The sequence below is a fragment of the Sceloporus undulatus genome, chromosome 1 (assembly GCF_019175285.1).
Source record: "Sceloporus undulatus isolate JIND9_A2432 ecotype Alabama chromosome 1, SceUnd_v1.1, whole genome shotgun sequence".
NCBI lineage: Eukaryota > Metazoa > Chordata > Lepidosauria > Squamata > Phrynosomatidae > Sceloporus > Sceloporus undulatus.
In genome coordinates this window covers 374,453,244-374,469,881 of record NC_056522.1, presented here as the reverse complement: position 1 = coordinate 374,469,881, position 16,638 = coordinate 374,453,244, and the positions used below count along the sequence as shown (strand labels likewise).

At 46.5% G+C, this 16,638-nt stretch overlaps 1 protein-coding gene across 1 annotated transcript in view; it reads right to left on the bottom strand.

The window, feature by feature from the left end:
• TMEM260 (transmembrane protein 260) overlaps nt 1–15,902 on the bottom strand; it is an 85,248-nt gene extending 69,346 nt beyond the window's left edge. Inside the window, 1 exon segment of the mRNA XM_042460885.1 lies at nt 15,780–15,902. Coding sequence (XP_042316819.1) covers nt 15,780–15,861 — 82 coding nt within the window. The 5' untranslated portion in view covers nt 15,862–15,902.
• Between the last annotated feature and the right edge of the window lie 736 nt (nt 15,903–16,638).

Here is a 16,638-nt window from a genome sequence, read left to right as displayed (position 1 = left end):
TGATCCTGGCCCCAGCGAGCTCCCCACCACCCATCATCCTTTGCCTCTCCTGCATCCTGATCCTGCCTCAGCGAGCTATCCTATCATCCTTGCCTTCTCTGCCTTCCGATCCTGGCCCAGCGGCACACCCTACCCATCATCCTTTGCCTTCTCCGCACCGATCCGGCTCAGCGAGCTATCCCATCTCTCTGCCTTCTCCTGCATCTGATCCTGGCCTCAGCGAGCTACCCCATCTCTTGCCTTCTCCTGCATCTGATCCTGGCCTCAGCGAGCTACCCCTCATCCTTTGCCTTCTCCGCATCCTGATCCTTCCTCAGCGAGCTCCCATCCCTGTTTTCCCATCCTGACCGCTCAGCATCATCCCTCGTTGCCTTCTCCTGCATCCTGATCCTGGCCCCAGCGAGCTACCCCATCATCCGTTGCCTTCTCCTGCATCCTGATCCTGGCCTCAGCAGCTATCCATCGTCCTCTGCCTTCTCCGCATCCTGTCTGGCCCCAACGAGCTACCCCATCATCCTTGCCTTCTCCTGATCCTGATCCTGGCCAGCGAGCTACCCCATCATCCCTGCCTTCCCTGAATCCTGATCCTGGCCTCAGCGAGCTATCCCATCTCCTCTGCTCTCCTGCATCCTGATCCGGCCCCAGCGAGCTACCCCATCATCCTTTGCCTTCTCCTGCACTGATCCTGGCCTCAGCAAGCTCCCATCATCCTCTGCTTCTCCTGATCCCGCCTGGCCCCAGAAACCCCCACGAGCTATCCCATCATCCCTGCCTCTCCTGCATCTCAATCCTGCCCCAGAAACCTCCAGCAACCTATCCCAATCTACTTCACTGCTTCTTACCCCATGAAGGGTGACAGCTAAGGAGGGGGCGGGGGAAGGAGGACAGCGTCCCAGAGCCCCACTGAGCATGTGCAAGGGTGCCGATCGAATGTTGAACCTTCCAGTGTGGTAATACAATGTGCACTCCCCCCGCCTTGCTGAATCTTCTATCTGCATCGTGACTTGCTTTGGAATAGAACTGACTCCCGCTCCCCTTCGTCGGAAGGGGCAGTGGAAAGGCAACCAGGTTGGTAAAACTCACGTTTAATAAAAAACCTTATTTTGCATTGTTAGACAGGAGTGACTCTGGATCTGTGTGAAAAAACATCATGCTTTGCATTGCTTGAACAGGAGGGACTCCGGATCTGACTGCAAACCCCCCCACGGTGTGATAGGTCCATGGCACTGCCGCTAGGCTGTAGAGTTTGCTAAGACCTGAGATTCCTAGAGAGAACTACTAATCAAATCCAACAAAAGTCCAAAGCCACAAATGGTGGAGGGTCCAATACACACACAACACACACACACCCACACACACACACACACACGGTGTGTGTGTGTGTGTGTGGGTGTGTGGCACACGTGTTTGTTGAATGTGTATACCACACTAGAAGAGAGAGGGAGCCCATTCAAGTAACGTTCAAGATGACTGTAATTTTCAGGATGCAGGAGAAGGCAGAGGATGATGGGATAGCTCGCTGAGGCCAGGATCAGGATGCAGGAGAAGGCAGAGGATGATGGGGTAGCTCGCTGAGGCCAGGATCAGGATGCAGGAGAAGGCAAAGGATGATGGGGTAGCTCGCTGGGGCCAGGATCAGGATGCAGGAGAAGGCAGAGGATGATGGGATAGCTCGCTGGGGCCAGGATCAGGATGCAGGAGAAGGCAGAGGATGATGGGATGGCTCGCTGGGGCCAGGATCAGGATGCAGGAGAAGGCAGAGGATGATGGGAATGATGGGCTGGGCTGCAGGGTGGCAGAGGGGTGAGATGGCATGAAGGAGGAGGAGGGGGATGACGGAGCAGGACGCAGTGGGCCAAGGGGGGGGCAACATCGGAGTGGTTTTCCACATCAGACCAATGCGCAGTTCAATCAAAGTGAGCCTGGAAGTGAATTCTGTGAAGTCACTTTTTTTTCGGTTTTACCAAAATGAGGGGTCACTTTGGAATCATTGAGGAAGCACCTCACAAGGAGCTCCCATAGAAATGAATGGTGTCTGATAACACATTCACGTTACAACGTGAATGCGCATCATTGAAAGCGCAGTCATATCGGAACTGACCAGCAAAAACTCTAAAAATCTCCGTGTGATAAACCTCCATAAGAGGGTTTTTTAAAAGGTGTTTTTTAATTTGCATTATTTCCACTTTCACAGGGGTCCTGTGCCTCTAACCCCAGTGAATGTGAAGGACCCACTGTATTATATGCACGCATGTGATATGTGTGTACACACATATGTGTGAATCAGCCTTTGTAAAGCCAGGCCACACACCTTAACTACTGCTCTTAACCCAACCTAAAACCACACACAAGAGCAATTCTTTCAGTCCCACTGCCACTTAGTGATTACTCCCAGATTCTGATTTTGTGCCTTTGATTCATTGTTTTAAATGGCTTTAATTCTATAGACAGTTTAATACAACTTTATTCATAACCTTCTGTATGTTTTCAGCTCTTCATTTTAATTTCTTTAAATCTTGTAAACCAGCCTTGGGGAGGAAAGCAGGGTATAAATAAAGGAGAGGAGAAAAGAATTCCATATACAGATGAGGAGGTGCCAGATGCTTGTCCCAAAAGGCTAGAATCCCCTTTCGTAGATGACTCTTAAAGGCAGAAGAGCCTAGCCATTCCCTGTCCTGAATAAACTCGACATTATCTTTTCTGCATCCCTGTCCAATCGCTTATAAAAGCTCTTCCTTGTCCATTTGCAAAAATATGGGCACTAGCCTACCTCCAAGCCACGCACTGAGGGATTAGTTCATATTTACAGAGTGATTTTATAAAACAGGGAGAATTACATATTGCATAACTTAATACATGTAACATTCAGTATGAAAATCAGGGCAAAAGAGCTACCAAAAAAATAAATAAAACCCCAGCACCAACAACGCAGGACCTGTATTTCAGTCCAGAATGCAACATTAAGCATTTTTTCAAATCCTTCCTTACACTGGGCACCTAGTTTGAGATGATTTCTGAATTATGTTTAGAGGCTGCAGTTGCTGCAAGAGAAGGGTGCAGCTTTGCACAAGGCAAATGGTGAATGGGAGGTTCACACTTTCATTTTCACACTCCCAGGATTACCAGCAGAGGAGCTCAAAAGACAATTGTTTGGGGGAATGCATCATCTCATAGGAATATCAGTCACCCCCCACATCCATTGATATATTGATGGTTCTTATTTCAGACTTTGTGTTTCGCTGGCAAGGCGGTTTGAGAAGAAAATGTTTGGGAATTTGTTCTGGGCTTGTTTGTTTGTTTGCTGAGCCACAGTCAACTGTACACACTTTAAGCTCCTTTCATCCATGGCTATACTTAGGATGGGATTTGCTTAAAATATCATCTCATCTTCCTTTTATTATATCGCGTCATGATGCTGCTGGGGAGGCCAGCTCAATTTTCTTGAGATTCAACATTTCCAGAGCAGCAAGTGAAAGACAACTGCAGTGTGCATCTCTGTATTTGCTGAATCCACAATCTGCAAGTAGAACATAATGTTCAAAGCATAAAGGAACCTGCAGTTGGCTCTCCATATCCACAAATTCCAAAAAGCAAACCTTAATTTTGCCATTTTATTTAAGAGACACCATTTTACTAAGCCACAGCATTTAATGGGACTTGAGCATCCATGAATTTTGGTATCCACGGGGGGGGGGGGGGTGTCCTGGAACCAAATCCCAGCAGATACCAAGGGCCCACTCTACTCCAAAAGCCAAAATTGTCCACATAGGTGACTGAGATAGTGACGCCTTTATTTTCTGATGGTTCAGTGTACACAAACTTTTCTTCACGCACAAAATTATTTAAAATATTATACCTTCAGATTATGTGAAGGCACACAACAACAGCGAACAACAGGAATCTCTAGATCCCCCAGTGCAACTCTGTCAGAAGCTGGTGAACCTAGAACAGCAATTCCCTAACTCTAGCCTTCCATGTGTTTTGGACTTAGAATCCTAGAATCCTAGAGTTGGAAGAGACACAAGGGCCATCCAGTCCAACCTCCTGTCACAGTCAAAGCATCCCCAAGAGATGGCCATCCAGCCTCTGCTTAAAGACCTCCAAGGAGGTCTACACTGCAAGGAAAGAGTGTGTTCCACTGTCAAACAGCCCTTACTGTCAGGAAGTTCCTTGTAATGTTGAGGTGGATGTTGCTCTCAATATGACATCCCTTCAAGGATTTAAAGAGGGCTATCATATCACCTCTTAACCTTCTCTTCTCTAGGCGAAACATCCCCAGCTCCCTAAGTCGTTTCTCATAGGGCATGGTTTCCAGACCCTTCACCATTTTAGTTGCCCACCTTTGGACATGCTTCAGTTTCTCAACATCCTTTTTTAATTGTGCTGCCCAGAACTGAACACAGTATTCCAGGTGGGGCCTGAACAAAGCCCAACAGAGTGGCACTATTAGGGGCAGTACAGATCATTTTAACTCAAGAGAGAAGGTGCAGCCCCCAAACCGTGCATCATCCCTCCAGAGTAAAAGGAACCCGGTGTTTCCAGGTTCTTTTTGCAATGCCGGAGTGACATCGCGAGGCTGCGCATAAGCAACACGCGGTGACATGCGGATGCTACATGTCGCTTATGTCCAAATGATGGCACTTGTATGGATGGGACACTGCCATTACTCCGCTGCCGCATCGTGCCAAACTTAGGAACCATGCAGTTGGTGCACGGTCCCTAACCCTAGTATCAGCACCAGCACGGCGCATTTGGCCCGTCTGTTCTGGGCCTTACTTCCCTAGACACTATGATTCCATTGGCCTTTTTAGATGCCGCACCGCACTGTTGACTCACGTTCAATTTGTGGTCTACTTGGACTCCCAGATCCCTTTCACATGTAGTCTCGTTCAGCCAGGTGTCCCCCATCTTATATCTGTGCATTTCATCCCCCCCCCCCCATGTGCAGTACCTTACATTTCATTTTGTTAGCTTTGGCCCAGCTTTTTAGTCTATTCATGTCATTTTGAATTTGGATTCTGTCCTCTGGGGTATTAGTTACTCCTTCTAATTTGGTGTCATCTGCAAATTTGATAAGTATGCCCCCAATTCTGTCATCCAAGTCACTGATAAAGATGACCTGAATAGACTAGAAAGCTGGGCCAAAGCTAACAAAATGAAATTCAACACAGAGAAATGTAAGGTATTGCACTTAGGGCGGAAAAATAAAATGCACAGATATAGGATGGGTAACACCTGGCTGAAAGAAACTACGTGTGAAAGGGACCTAGGAGTCCAAGTAGACCACAAGTTGAACATGAGTGAACAGTGTGATGCGGCAGCTAAAAAGGCCAATGCTATTTTAGGCTGCATCAATAGAAGTATAGTGTCTAGATCAAGAGAAGTAATAGTGCCATTGTATTCTGCTTTGGTCAGGCCCCACCTAGAATATTGTGTCCAATTCTGGGCGCCACAATTCAGAAAGGACATTGAGAAACTGGAGCGTGTCCAAAGGAGGGCGACAAAAATGGTGAAGGGTCTGGAAACCATGCCCTATGAGGAACGACTTAGGGAGCTGGGGATGCTTAGCCTGGAGAAAAGAAGGTTAAGAGGTGATATGATCGCCCTGTTTAAATATTTGAAGGGATGTCATATTGAAGAGGGAGCAAGCTTGTTTTCTGCTGCTCCAGAGAACAGGACCCGGAACAATGGATGCAAGCTACAGGAAAAGAGATTCCACCTGAACATTAGGAGGAACTTCCTGACAGTAAGGGCTGTTCGACAATGGAATGCACTCCCTCAGAGGGTGATAGAGTCTCCTTCCTTGGAGGTCTTTAAACAGAGGCTGGATGGCCATCTGTCAGGGATGCTTTGATTTGGATTTCCTGCATGGCAGGGGGTTGGACTGGATGGCCCTAGTGGTCTCTTCCAACTCTATGATTCTATGATTCTATGTTCAATAGCACTGGGCCCAGGACAGAACCCTGTGGCACAACTTCAGCTCCCAAAATTTCAGAGCATTGGTCATGATGGCTGAGACTTCTGGGAGCTAAAGTCCAAAATACCTGTAGAACCAGAGTTTGGGAATCACTTGACCTAGAAGATCCTAGAGAAAGTACTTCTCTAGGCATTTGCAGGTCCTCCAGCCTGATCAGCTTCTGGCATACGTTGACAATAGGGTTGCACTAGAGGACCTCCCAGCCGGGTTCTCAGTTAAGGACCAGATCAGGTTAGGTGGGCGGGGGGGCGGTGTTGCCTTGGTCCATAAAAACACCCTCTCCTTAACCAGGATCCCAGTCCGGAAAATGGATCACATCAAGTGTATTTACCTGTCCCTGAAGGCCAGAGACAGTCTGGGGATTCTGTTGGTCTACAGGCCACCCCTAACAGATTCCTTGGCCGAGCTGACACAGCTGGTCTCGGAACTGGTGTTGGAGTCCCCAAGGCTTCTTGTCCTGGGGGACCTCAACATCCCTTTCGGGGCCAGCGATGCTCCAACAGGTGCAGCTCGGGAGTTCATGACTACCATGACAGCCATGGGCCTGTCTCAATTAGTCTCAGGGCTAACGCATTGCGCTGGTAATACTCTTGATGTGGTCTTTAGTTCGGACATGGAGGCTCCGTGGGTAGAGATCTCTCAAATCTCCCCCCTGTCATGAACAGATCATTTCCTGGTTGAGGCTCGAATCAAGGCTTCTACCTTAAGCCCCCCCGGGGGTGGCGGACCTATTAGGATGGTCCACCCTTGAAGGCTGATGGAACCCAAAAGGTTCCAAGAAGCCCTAGAGGGGTATACGACTGGTACTGACGGCGATTCTGTTGATGCCCTGACCAACATCTGGGATACTAATCTCTCCAGGGCTATACTGTACACAGTATCGCTCCCAAGTGTCCTTTCCGGCCTGCTTCCAACAAACAACCCTGGTATACGGAAGATCTCAGGGAAAGGAAGTGGGCTGCGCAATGACTAGAGCGCAACTGGCGAAGACATCAACACTTATCCGACAGGGCACTCCTTCGCTCTCGTTCTATGCTGCACGCATTGCGTCCGCAGAGTCGCGTCCAGCGGAGCTGTTCAGGGTTGTGAGGGAGCTAACTCAGCTCCCTCCCTCCCTGAGCCCTATTTTGGAACCATCTAAAGCCTGCTGTGACGATTTTAACAACTTCTTTGCGGATAAAATCTCTCGGATAAGGGCTGATCTCGACGCCAGCATTCATGCAGATCCTATAGGAGAGGTCTCCGAAGCGTCCGTGGCCCCTGTTGTACTGGATCACTTTGAGTTTGTTAGTACTGATGAAGTGGACAGGATTCTTCGAAGCGTTAGGAAGACGACGTGCTCTCTTGATCCCTGCCCCTCATGGTTGGCAGCCCAGGGGGGAAATGCGGTGTCTACTCTGTTACACCGCATTGTTAACACATCTCTAGGTGAGGGCCAGTTTCCATCGAAATTGAAAGTAGCAGTGGTTAAACCCCTGCTCAAAAAGCCCTCCCTAGACCCCCTGCTTCATAATAACTATCGGCCCACCTCGCTGCTACCTTTTTTGGGGAAGGTGATCGAGAGAGCAGTCGCTTTCCAGCTTCAATCGATCCTGGATGACACCGATTTTCTAGACCCATTTCAAACCGGCTTCCGGGCGGGCTATGGAGTTGAGACTGCCATGGTCGCCTTAGTTGATGACCTCCGTCTGAGCATGGACAGGGGAAGCGTGTCCCTGTTGGTGCTCCTGGACATCTCAGCGGCTTTCGATACCATTGACCATGGTATTCTTCTGGAACGCCTGGGGGAGTTGGGTATCGGGGGCACTGCTTTGCAGTGGTTCCGGTCCTACCTCTCGGGCAGATTCCAGATGGTGGAGCTGGGAGACTGTCGCTCCGACAAGAGGGCCCTTACATCTGGTGTCCCTCAAGGAGCGATTTTGTCTCCTATGCTATTTAACATCTACATGAAACCGCTGGGAGAGATCATCCGGAGACACGGGGCGCGGTGTTATCAGTACGCTGATGACACCCAAATAGTTTTCTCTGTGTCTCCGACTGATGCAGTAACTAAGGCTGGTATCTCTCCTCTAGATGCCTGTCTGGCGTCGGTAATGGGCTGGATGAGGGAAAACAAACTCAGTGTGAATCCAGGGAAAACGGAAGTACTGGTGATAGGTTCCACTGCTCCGGGTGGTGAGATTTGTCATCCGGTCCTGAATGGGGTCACGCTCCCCTTGAAGGACTCGGTGCGCAGTCTGGGAATACTCCTTGACTCGTCGCTCCAGCTGACATCTCAGGTGGATGCGGCGGTCAGGAGTGCTTGTTATCAGCTTCGGCTGATACGCCAGCTGCGTCCCTACCTCAGCCGGGGGGACCTTGAAACTGTTGTACATGCTTTGGTAACCTCTCGACTGGATTTCTGCAATGCGCTCTACATGGGGCAACCCTTGTACCACACTCGGAAGCTACAACTGGTTCAAAACATGGCAGCCAGATTGGTCGCTGGTAGATCCAGGGCAGACCATATAACACCTATATTAAAAGATCTCCACTGGCTGCCTATTCGCTTCCGAGCTTCCTGTATAGCTTCGTTCCTCTGCATCGTTACTTTCTTTTAAAAAAGATCTAAAAACTCACTTATTTCGGCTGGCATTCCCACCTTAGTAATTTTGTTTTTTGCCCCAACTACCTTAAAGTTGTTGTTCTATCCTTGCCCTGATATTTTGACTGTCTGTTTCCCGTCCCTACTCCTCTGACGATGTTTTAATTTTTTTTATATGTAATATTTTAACTTGTATTTTATTGTTTTCTTACCTGTAAGCCGCCTTGATCACATTGTGGAAAGGCGGGGTATAAATAAAGATTATTATTATTATTATTATTGTAGAGAAGCGTTCTCTCAGTAAAAAGGAATAGTGTTTCTTTATTTGCAGTGTTTCCACATTCACAGGAATCCTTCACTCCTAACCTCAGCATGTGTGGAAGGACCACTGTACAATGTACCTCACCAAAATAAAGTTATACAAGATATACCTCTCTTTTGGGATGCGACCTCAAAAACAATAGTGTGCTCTCAGGAGTACAATAGGGCCTCCACATTTGTTGGGGACAGGGACAGAGGACACTTGTGAGAGTGGGAAGAATGTCAATAAAATACCACTTTTTTAATTTACGAGAACACATCTCTAGGAATTTATGTTTGGTTTCATTCTGACTGCTGCCTCCTCCTGACATTTTGAAAGTTTGGGTAGAGGGACCTTCCTGAAACCATGGAAAGCAGCTGTCCCTTAGCAAAGCCATATTAAAATGAGTTGGAGCAGGTACCCAAAACGTCTATTTTTCTATATATGCATGAACCCTTAGTATCTGCTGGTGCTTGGTTCTAGGACTCCCATGGATACCGGAATCCATGGCTGCTCAAGTCCCATTATCTACAATGGTGCAGTAAAATGGTATCCCTTATATTATATAAAATGGCAAAATGAAGATTTTATTTTGAGATTTTTAAAAAATATATTTTCAAACCATAAATGGTGGAATCCGTGGATATGAAGGGCTGACTGCATTATGGGAGCAATGGCATACAAATAGATAAATAAATGAAATACAGTACAGGTTGAGTATCTCTTATCTGAAATGCTTGGGACCAGGGGTGTTTTGGATTTTGGAATACAGTCTGCCCTCACCATATGTGGATTCCAGATTATGCAGACAGCAAGTGGTGAGAGACAAAATGGCGCATGCAGCAGAGGAGCATGCATGCCACAGCGCACAGGAGCACGCCACCATTCAATTACACGGGACTCCAGCATATGCAAAATTTGCCTTATGCGGGGGGGGGGGGGGGGGGGTCCAGAACAGATCCCCCATGTATGGCAAGGGTGGACTGTACCTGTATTTGCAAATACATAAATAAAGAGATATCTTCAAGACAAGACACAAGTCTAAACCCCAAATGCATTTACTGTATATACTCATATATAAGTCTAGAAATTTAGGTCAAAAAATTGACCCAAAAAACCTGAGTTGACTTATCCACGGGTCAATGTAAGTACTGTATTTTAACTCTTATTTAAAAGAAGGAAACATCCCCTTGTCAAAGGCAATAGTATACGTAATCTGTCCTAGAAGCACCGATCCCCTGTACTCTCTCATCCATCCAGCCTTGGGAGTGAGCACAAAGAGCTATGTCTGCTGGAATTTTGTAAGTTCTTTGACATTGTTTTGCTTTGCATTGTCATTTAGATCCTTTGCTATATGCCCCTAAATTTTACCTTCGATTTATCTATGGGTCATAGAAAAATTCATAATTTTGGCCCTATAGCACTGAGCTCTATTCAACTACTCAAGCTGCACATGAATGTGAATGATATCAGTAACATTGGGAGATCCCATAAGTGGAAGAAGAGGGAGAAAGCTTTTTCCTTCAGCCTTAGTCTTAGTTGAACAGCTTGGAGCAACTAATCCAATTGAACATCCGATTATTTTGACCTGATAATCTGAGCTACCTGGACCAGAGGCCTGATTCAGTATAAGGCAGCATCCTATGTTCTTAAGTGTTGTTTAGAGTTGCAACTTAAGGGGGGGGGGAATGAAGGCATTGAAAATTGGTAGCATCCCACTGGTTTCCAAAAAGATGTCCTTCTAACAGAGGACCATCAATACTCAGGGCTCAAATTACTTCCCCCCGAACCACCCATGTGTGCCCCAAATCAGCCACAAAGGTTTGGGGGGTCCTCCAAAGCAGATCTGAAGGGGACTGTAAAAAAGAAAACTCCCATTCAATTACTAGTGCTAGGGTGAGAACCTCATTGCTCTCCAGATGCTGCTGGGTTGCAACACCCAGCATTCCTCATCACTGGTTATGTTGGTTGGGGCCCCTAGAATCATAGTTGGAAGAGACCACAGGGGCCATGGAAAACAACCCTGTTGCTTCTTCAACATGACATCCCTTCAAATATTTAAACATGACTATCATGCCCTCTCTTAATCTTCTTTTCATCAGGCTAAACATACTCAGGCAAAAGAGATGGCCCCAAAGGGGCGGTGTCATGCCATCCTTTTCAGTGCCAGATCAGGGCCGCGGCAACTGCACACTGCAGCCCTGATCCAGGGCTTTGCTGGCTCTAAAAGAAATGGCAAAATGCTGCTCCTTTTAGAGGCAGCAAAAAGGCATCCTTGCTGCTGCTGCGGAACTTTTCAATCCTCCTTTTGGCATGCGGCATATAAATGATGCACCAAAGAAAAACTATGGGGCTTTACAGACCAGCTTGAAGCACCGGCGTGGGGGCATCATGTTTGGACGATGCACGCCCTGATGATGCCCCCATGGCGGGTGAAGTGACGCTGGCATGGGGGCATTGTCGGGGCGTGCATCATCCAAATGTGACGCCCCCACACCGGTGCTTCAAGCTGATCTATACAGCCTCATAATCTCTCCTCTTCACTCATGGTTTCCATACCCTTCTCCATTTTGGTTGCCCTCCTCTAGACACGCTCCAGCTTCTCAATATCGTTTTTTTATTAAGGAGCTCAGAATTGGACACAGGATTCCAGGTGAGACCTGACCAAAGCCGAATAGAGTGATACTGAGAGTCATAATCCAGCAACATCTAAAATGTTGTACAATTCCTACCACTGAAAAGGTGGAAGACTGCTCTGGTAATGTTGGATTTCGCCCACTAGTTTTAACCTTACACTGTGTACAGAAATATATGCACTTCCCAGGGATAGTTAACAAGGAAGCTAATTATAAGTTTAACTGTACATTTGACTAGTATCATATACATCCCCAGATGCCCAATTTAACTCACATTGCATTAATCCCATTATGCAACAGATTAATTTCAAGAAACAATACACATCCTAAGGTAGAAAATTATGGTAGTGAAAAAAACCCACACTGGTTGACAAATGCATGCAAAAAGGACCTGGAGTGAAATAACACAGGTCAAAACCACAAAACCACATATCCAACGACAAGGTATAGCGAGTACAAAAGAATAAGGTGAAGAGATGTTACCATGTTTCGCATTCATATCTAGGAGACTTCTCCTTATCTAAATTATGAAAGGATATGTAGGGGGGAAACAATACCACCATGGCACAGATACAGTGCAATATTTTGTAGCCTCAAAGGTGCTACAAGATCTCTTTGCATACTAATAAAGAAATATATTTTTTCTTGTAAAAAAGAATAATCACCATGCTATCCGTTACACGAGCAAACGTCCCATTTTAGTGTCACTTGCTATTTTTAAAAAACGCCCGGCGTACACACAAAAATAAATCATGTTGGGGGAGGGATATGCAATGTAGAATTGCCAGATTCAAAATTGGAGATGACTCATATATATACAGTATTTACAAGTTGTGTCGAAGAGGAAATTTCAGCCTGGTGTTGCCAGGTTGTGTGATAAGCAACTCCCTACTCAAATTCTCTCTTTTACTATAGACTAGAGGCTGTGGAACTACCTTCCACTGGAGATCTGCTTAGTGCCTTCCCTGTTTTTATTTAGGCAGGCTTTTGAATCTTAATTCTTAGAATCACAGAATCATAGAGTTGGAAGAGACCACAAGGGCCATCCAGTCCAACCCCATTCTGCCATGCAGGAAATCCAAATCAAAGCATCCCTGACAGATGGCCTTCCAGCCTCTGTTTAAAGACCTCCAAGGAGGGAGATTCTACTACACTCCAAGGGAGTTTGTTCCACTGTCAAACAGCCTTTACTGTCAGGAAGTTCCTCCTAATGTTGAGGTGGAATCTCTTTTCCTGCAGCTTGCATCTATTGCTCCGGCTCCTAGTCTCTGGAGCAGCAGAAAACAAGTTTGTTCCCTCCTAAATATGACATCCCTTCAAGTATTTAAACAGGGCTATCATATCACCCCTTAACCTTCTCTTCTCCAGGCTAAACATCCCCAGCTTCCTAAGTCGTTCCTCATAGGGCATGGTTTCCAGACCCTTCACCATTTGAGCAAGTATGTATGAATGGTGAGTTTTTTCAAATCTTTTACTCTAACTACATGTTAAATACGCTTTAAGTGTTTTTCGTGCTTTAAATCGATTGTTGTTCTTTTGTGCCTTCAAGTCATTTCCGACTTATGGAGACCTGAAGGAGAGCCTATCATGGGGTTTTCTGAGGCTGAGAGTGTGTGACTTGTCCAAGATCACTCATTGGGTTTCCATGGCTAAGCAGATATTTGAACCCGGGTCTGCAGAATCGTCATCCGCTCCTCAGACTACGACTACACAACTCTTTTTAACTTTCATAAATTAATGTTTTAACAGGATCTTCCATTATTTTTAAAGTTATTGTAAGCCACCTTAAACCCCATTTTGGGGGAAAGCTGGGATATAAACAGAATAAATAAATAGATATATAAATAAATACATTTTGTGGTAGTAGTGGTAGTGTCTACAAGTCATTTTTACTAATGGCATCCCTAAGGTGAACCTATCATAGGGTTTTCCTGGCAAGTTTCCCTTTTAAGAGCAATCCATAGTTTCTCAGTTTGCTGTTGCCATGCTGATGATGGCACCAAAAATCAAAATGGCCTTAAAAGATTAGAACGCTGGGGTAAAACTAACAAAATGAATTTCAACAGGGAGAAATGAAAGGTCCTACACTTAGGCAGATAAAATGTAATGCATAGATACAGGATGGGGGACATCTGACTTGACAAGACTACATGTGAAGAGGATCCAGGAGTCCTAGTAGACCACAAGTTGAACATGAGTCAACAGTGCAATGTGGCAACTAACAAGGCCAATGTGATTCTAGGCTGCATCAAGAGAAGTATAGTGACACTCTTTTCTGCTCTGTTCAGGCCCCACCTGGAATATTGTGTCCAGTTCTGGGCACCACAATTCAAAAAGGACATTGAGAAACTGGAGCATGTCCAAAGGAGGGCGACAAAATGGTGAAGGGTCTGGAAACCTTGCCCTATGAGAAATGACTTAGGGAGCGGGGTATGTTTAGCCTGGAGAAAAGAAGGTTAAGAGGTGATATGATAGCCCTGTTTAAATACTTGAAGGGATGTCATATTGAGAGCAAAGTCTAGTTTAGTAATTTGAGCACTGGACTATGATGCTGGAGACCAAGGTTTGAACCACCGCTCAGCCATGGAAACCCACTGGGCAACCTTGGGCAAATCACACTTTCTCAGCCTCAGGGCAAACTCCTCTGAGGAAACATGCCATGCCAAGAAAACTCTGTGATAGGATTGCCTGCGACAGGTTTGAAGGCACACAGCTACATGTTGAGGCTGGAGCAACTTGTTTTCTGCTGCTCCAGAGACTAGGACCCAGAGCAATGGATTCAAACTATAGGAAAAGTGATTCCACCTCAACATTAGGAGGAGCTTCCTGATGGTGAGAGCTGTTTAAACTAAAAAAAAATCAGCACCCACTTCAATTGCAGTGGTTCAAAACACACTGCAGAAATAATCCAGTTTGACACTACTTTAACTGCCCCGGCTCAATGCTAGGGAATTCTAGGATCTGTAATTTTGTGAGTCATTGAGCCTTCTCTGTCAGAGAGCTCTGGTGCCACAGTGAACACATTCCCACATTCCCAGGATTCCCTAGCACTGAGACAGAGTAAGTTAAAGCGGTCTCAAACTGGATTATTTCTGTGGTGTGTTTTGGACCAGTAGCCCAAATAACAGAGCAATGGAATCACACTAACAAAAGTCGAAGGCTTTCATGGCCGGCATCCATAGTTTTTTATGGGCTTTTCAGGCTGTGAGGCCATGTTTTAGAACAGTTTATTCCTGACATTTTGCCAGCATCTGTGGCTGGCATCTTCAGAGAATGCTGGCATAGAAGAGAGTGGGATGTGTGTGTGTGTGTATATATATATATATAGGTCGGGAGGAGTGATTTCCATGTTAATCTGTGTATTGTTCTGTTGTTGGACGGCAAGGCCTCAAGGTGGGAGGATATGCAAAGAGGATTAGTGTCTGTTTAATAGAGATCCATTGCCTGCTGGGGAAACCCCTGACTCTGGGTGGCTTTTCATTTGTGTTTTGCTGGGTCTTGATTTTAGTGTTTTTCAGGACTGACAGCCAAACTTTGCTCACTTTAAGGGTTTCTTCTTTCCTGTACCAGTCGGACTGGATGCCCATTGGGCTCCCTTCCAACTCTAGGATTCTGTGCATTCCTGCATGGCTGAACGGAGGGTTAGACCTGATGACCCTTGGGGTCACTTCTAACTCTATGATCCTATGTATTCCTGCATGGCAGAAGGGGGCTGGACTGCATTAGGATTCTATGTATTCTTGGCAGAAAGGGATTTGGACACCTTGGGGGTCCTTTCTAACTCTAGGATCCTATGTATTCCTGCATAGCAGAAGGGGTTTGGACTGAATTGGGATTTTGTGTATTCCTGCAAGGCTGAAGGAGGGGTTAGACCTGATGAACCTTGGGTCTCCCTTCCAACTCCAGGATTCTATGTATTGTGTATTCCTGCATGGCAGAAAAAAAGGGGGGCTGGACTGGATTAGGATCCTATGTATTCCTGCATGGCAGAAGGGGGTTGGTCTGGATGCCCTTTAGGGATCCCTTCCCATTCTAGGTTTCTGTGTATTCCAGCATGGCAGAAGGAGTTTGGACCGGATGACCCTTGGGGGTCTCTTCCAACTCTATGATCCTATGTATTCCTGCATGGCAGAAGGGGGCTGGACTCGATGACCTTTAGGGATCCCCTTCCAACTCTAGGATTGCATGAATGATGCAAAGCCATGCTGCCTGGGCAGAGCCCTGGCAAATGAGTGCATGCATTAAGTGGGTGGGGAGGGAGCAGGGGGCGTCCTACTTTACCGGAGTCTCCCCCGGGGACCGAGGGGGGCAGCCCAGCCACGTACAGAGCCGCCACCATCGCAGCCACACTCAGTGGCCCCATGGAAGTAGTCCAGCAGCATTGGCAGCAACCGCGCAGGCGCACAAGCGCCGCGGCTTCAGAGGCCTGGCAAAAGCGGTGGGCGGGGCTCAGGCCGGCTCGTTCCATTCCCGGGGAGAGGGAGCGCCTCTTCCTTCCCCGCCTCCTCTGTTTCCGCGATGGTTGAGTCCACTCCTGAGCTCTTTTTCGCCAGCCTTGGAATGGTCCTCTAGTGGCGACCTGCTGCTCCCCCGCCTGGTGGCTGGAGGTATTGCAGGAAGCGTGCAAGGAAACTTTTTTTTCTTTCTAATTTTTAAATATTTTTATTGAGAAACAAAACATTTAACATAAAAACCAGCGACATCTCAGAATAAACATCGCGCACATTAGTTCGCCGACTGGTTATTATAAGAATTTAATTAAAAATATATTTTTAAAAATTAAATTATTAAAATAATCAATCAGTGATTTAAACATTTAAATACTTGACCCCGCTTTCATTGTCATTGTTTTCACTGGGTGCATGCTACAGAATCCTGGGATTTTTAGTTTGGTAGGGCACATGAAAGCCAGCATAGTGTAGTGGTTTGAGCACTCACTGGAGACTGGCAGAGTTTGGGTTCAAATTCCGGCTCGGCCACAGAAACACATTGGGTGACCTTGTGCAAGTCACACTCTCTCAGCCTCAGAGGACGGACATGGCAAACCCCCCTCTGAAGAAACACGACGAGAAAACCCCACAAAAGCACCAATATAAATATAAATGCATGCTGCTTAGTCATGCTCAAAAGGGAGGACATT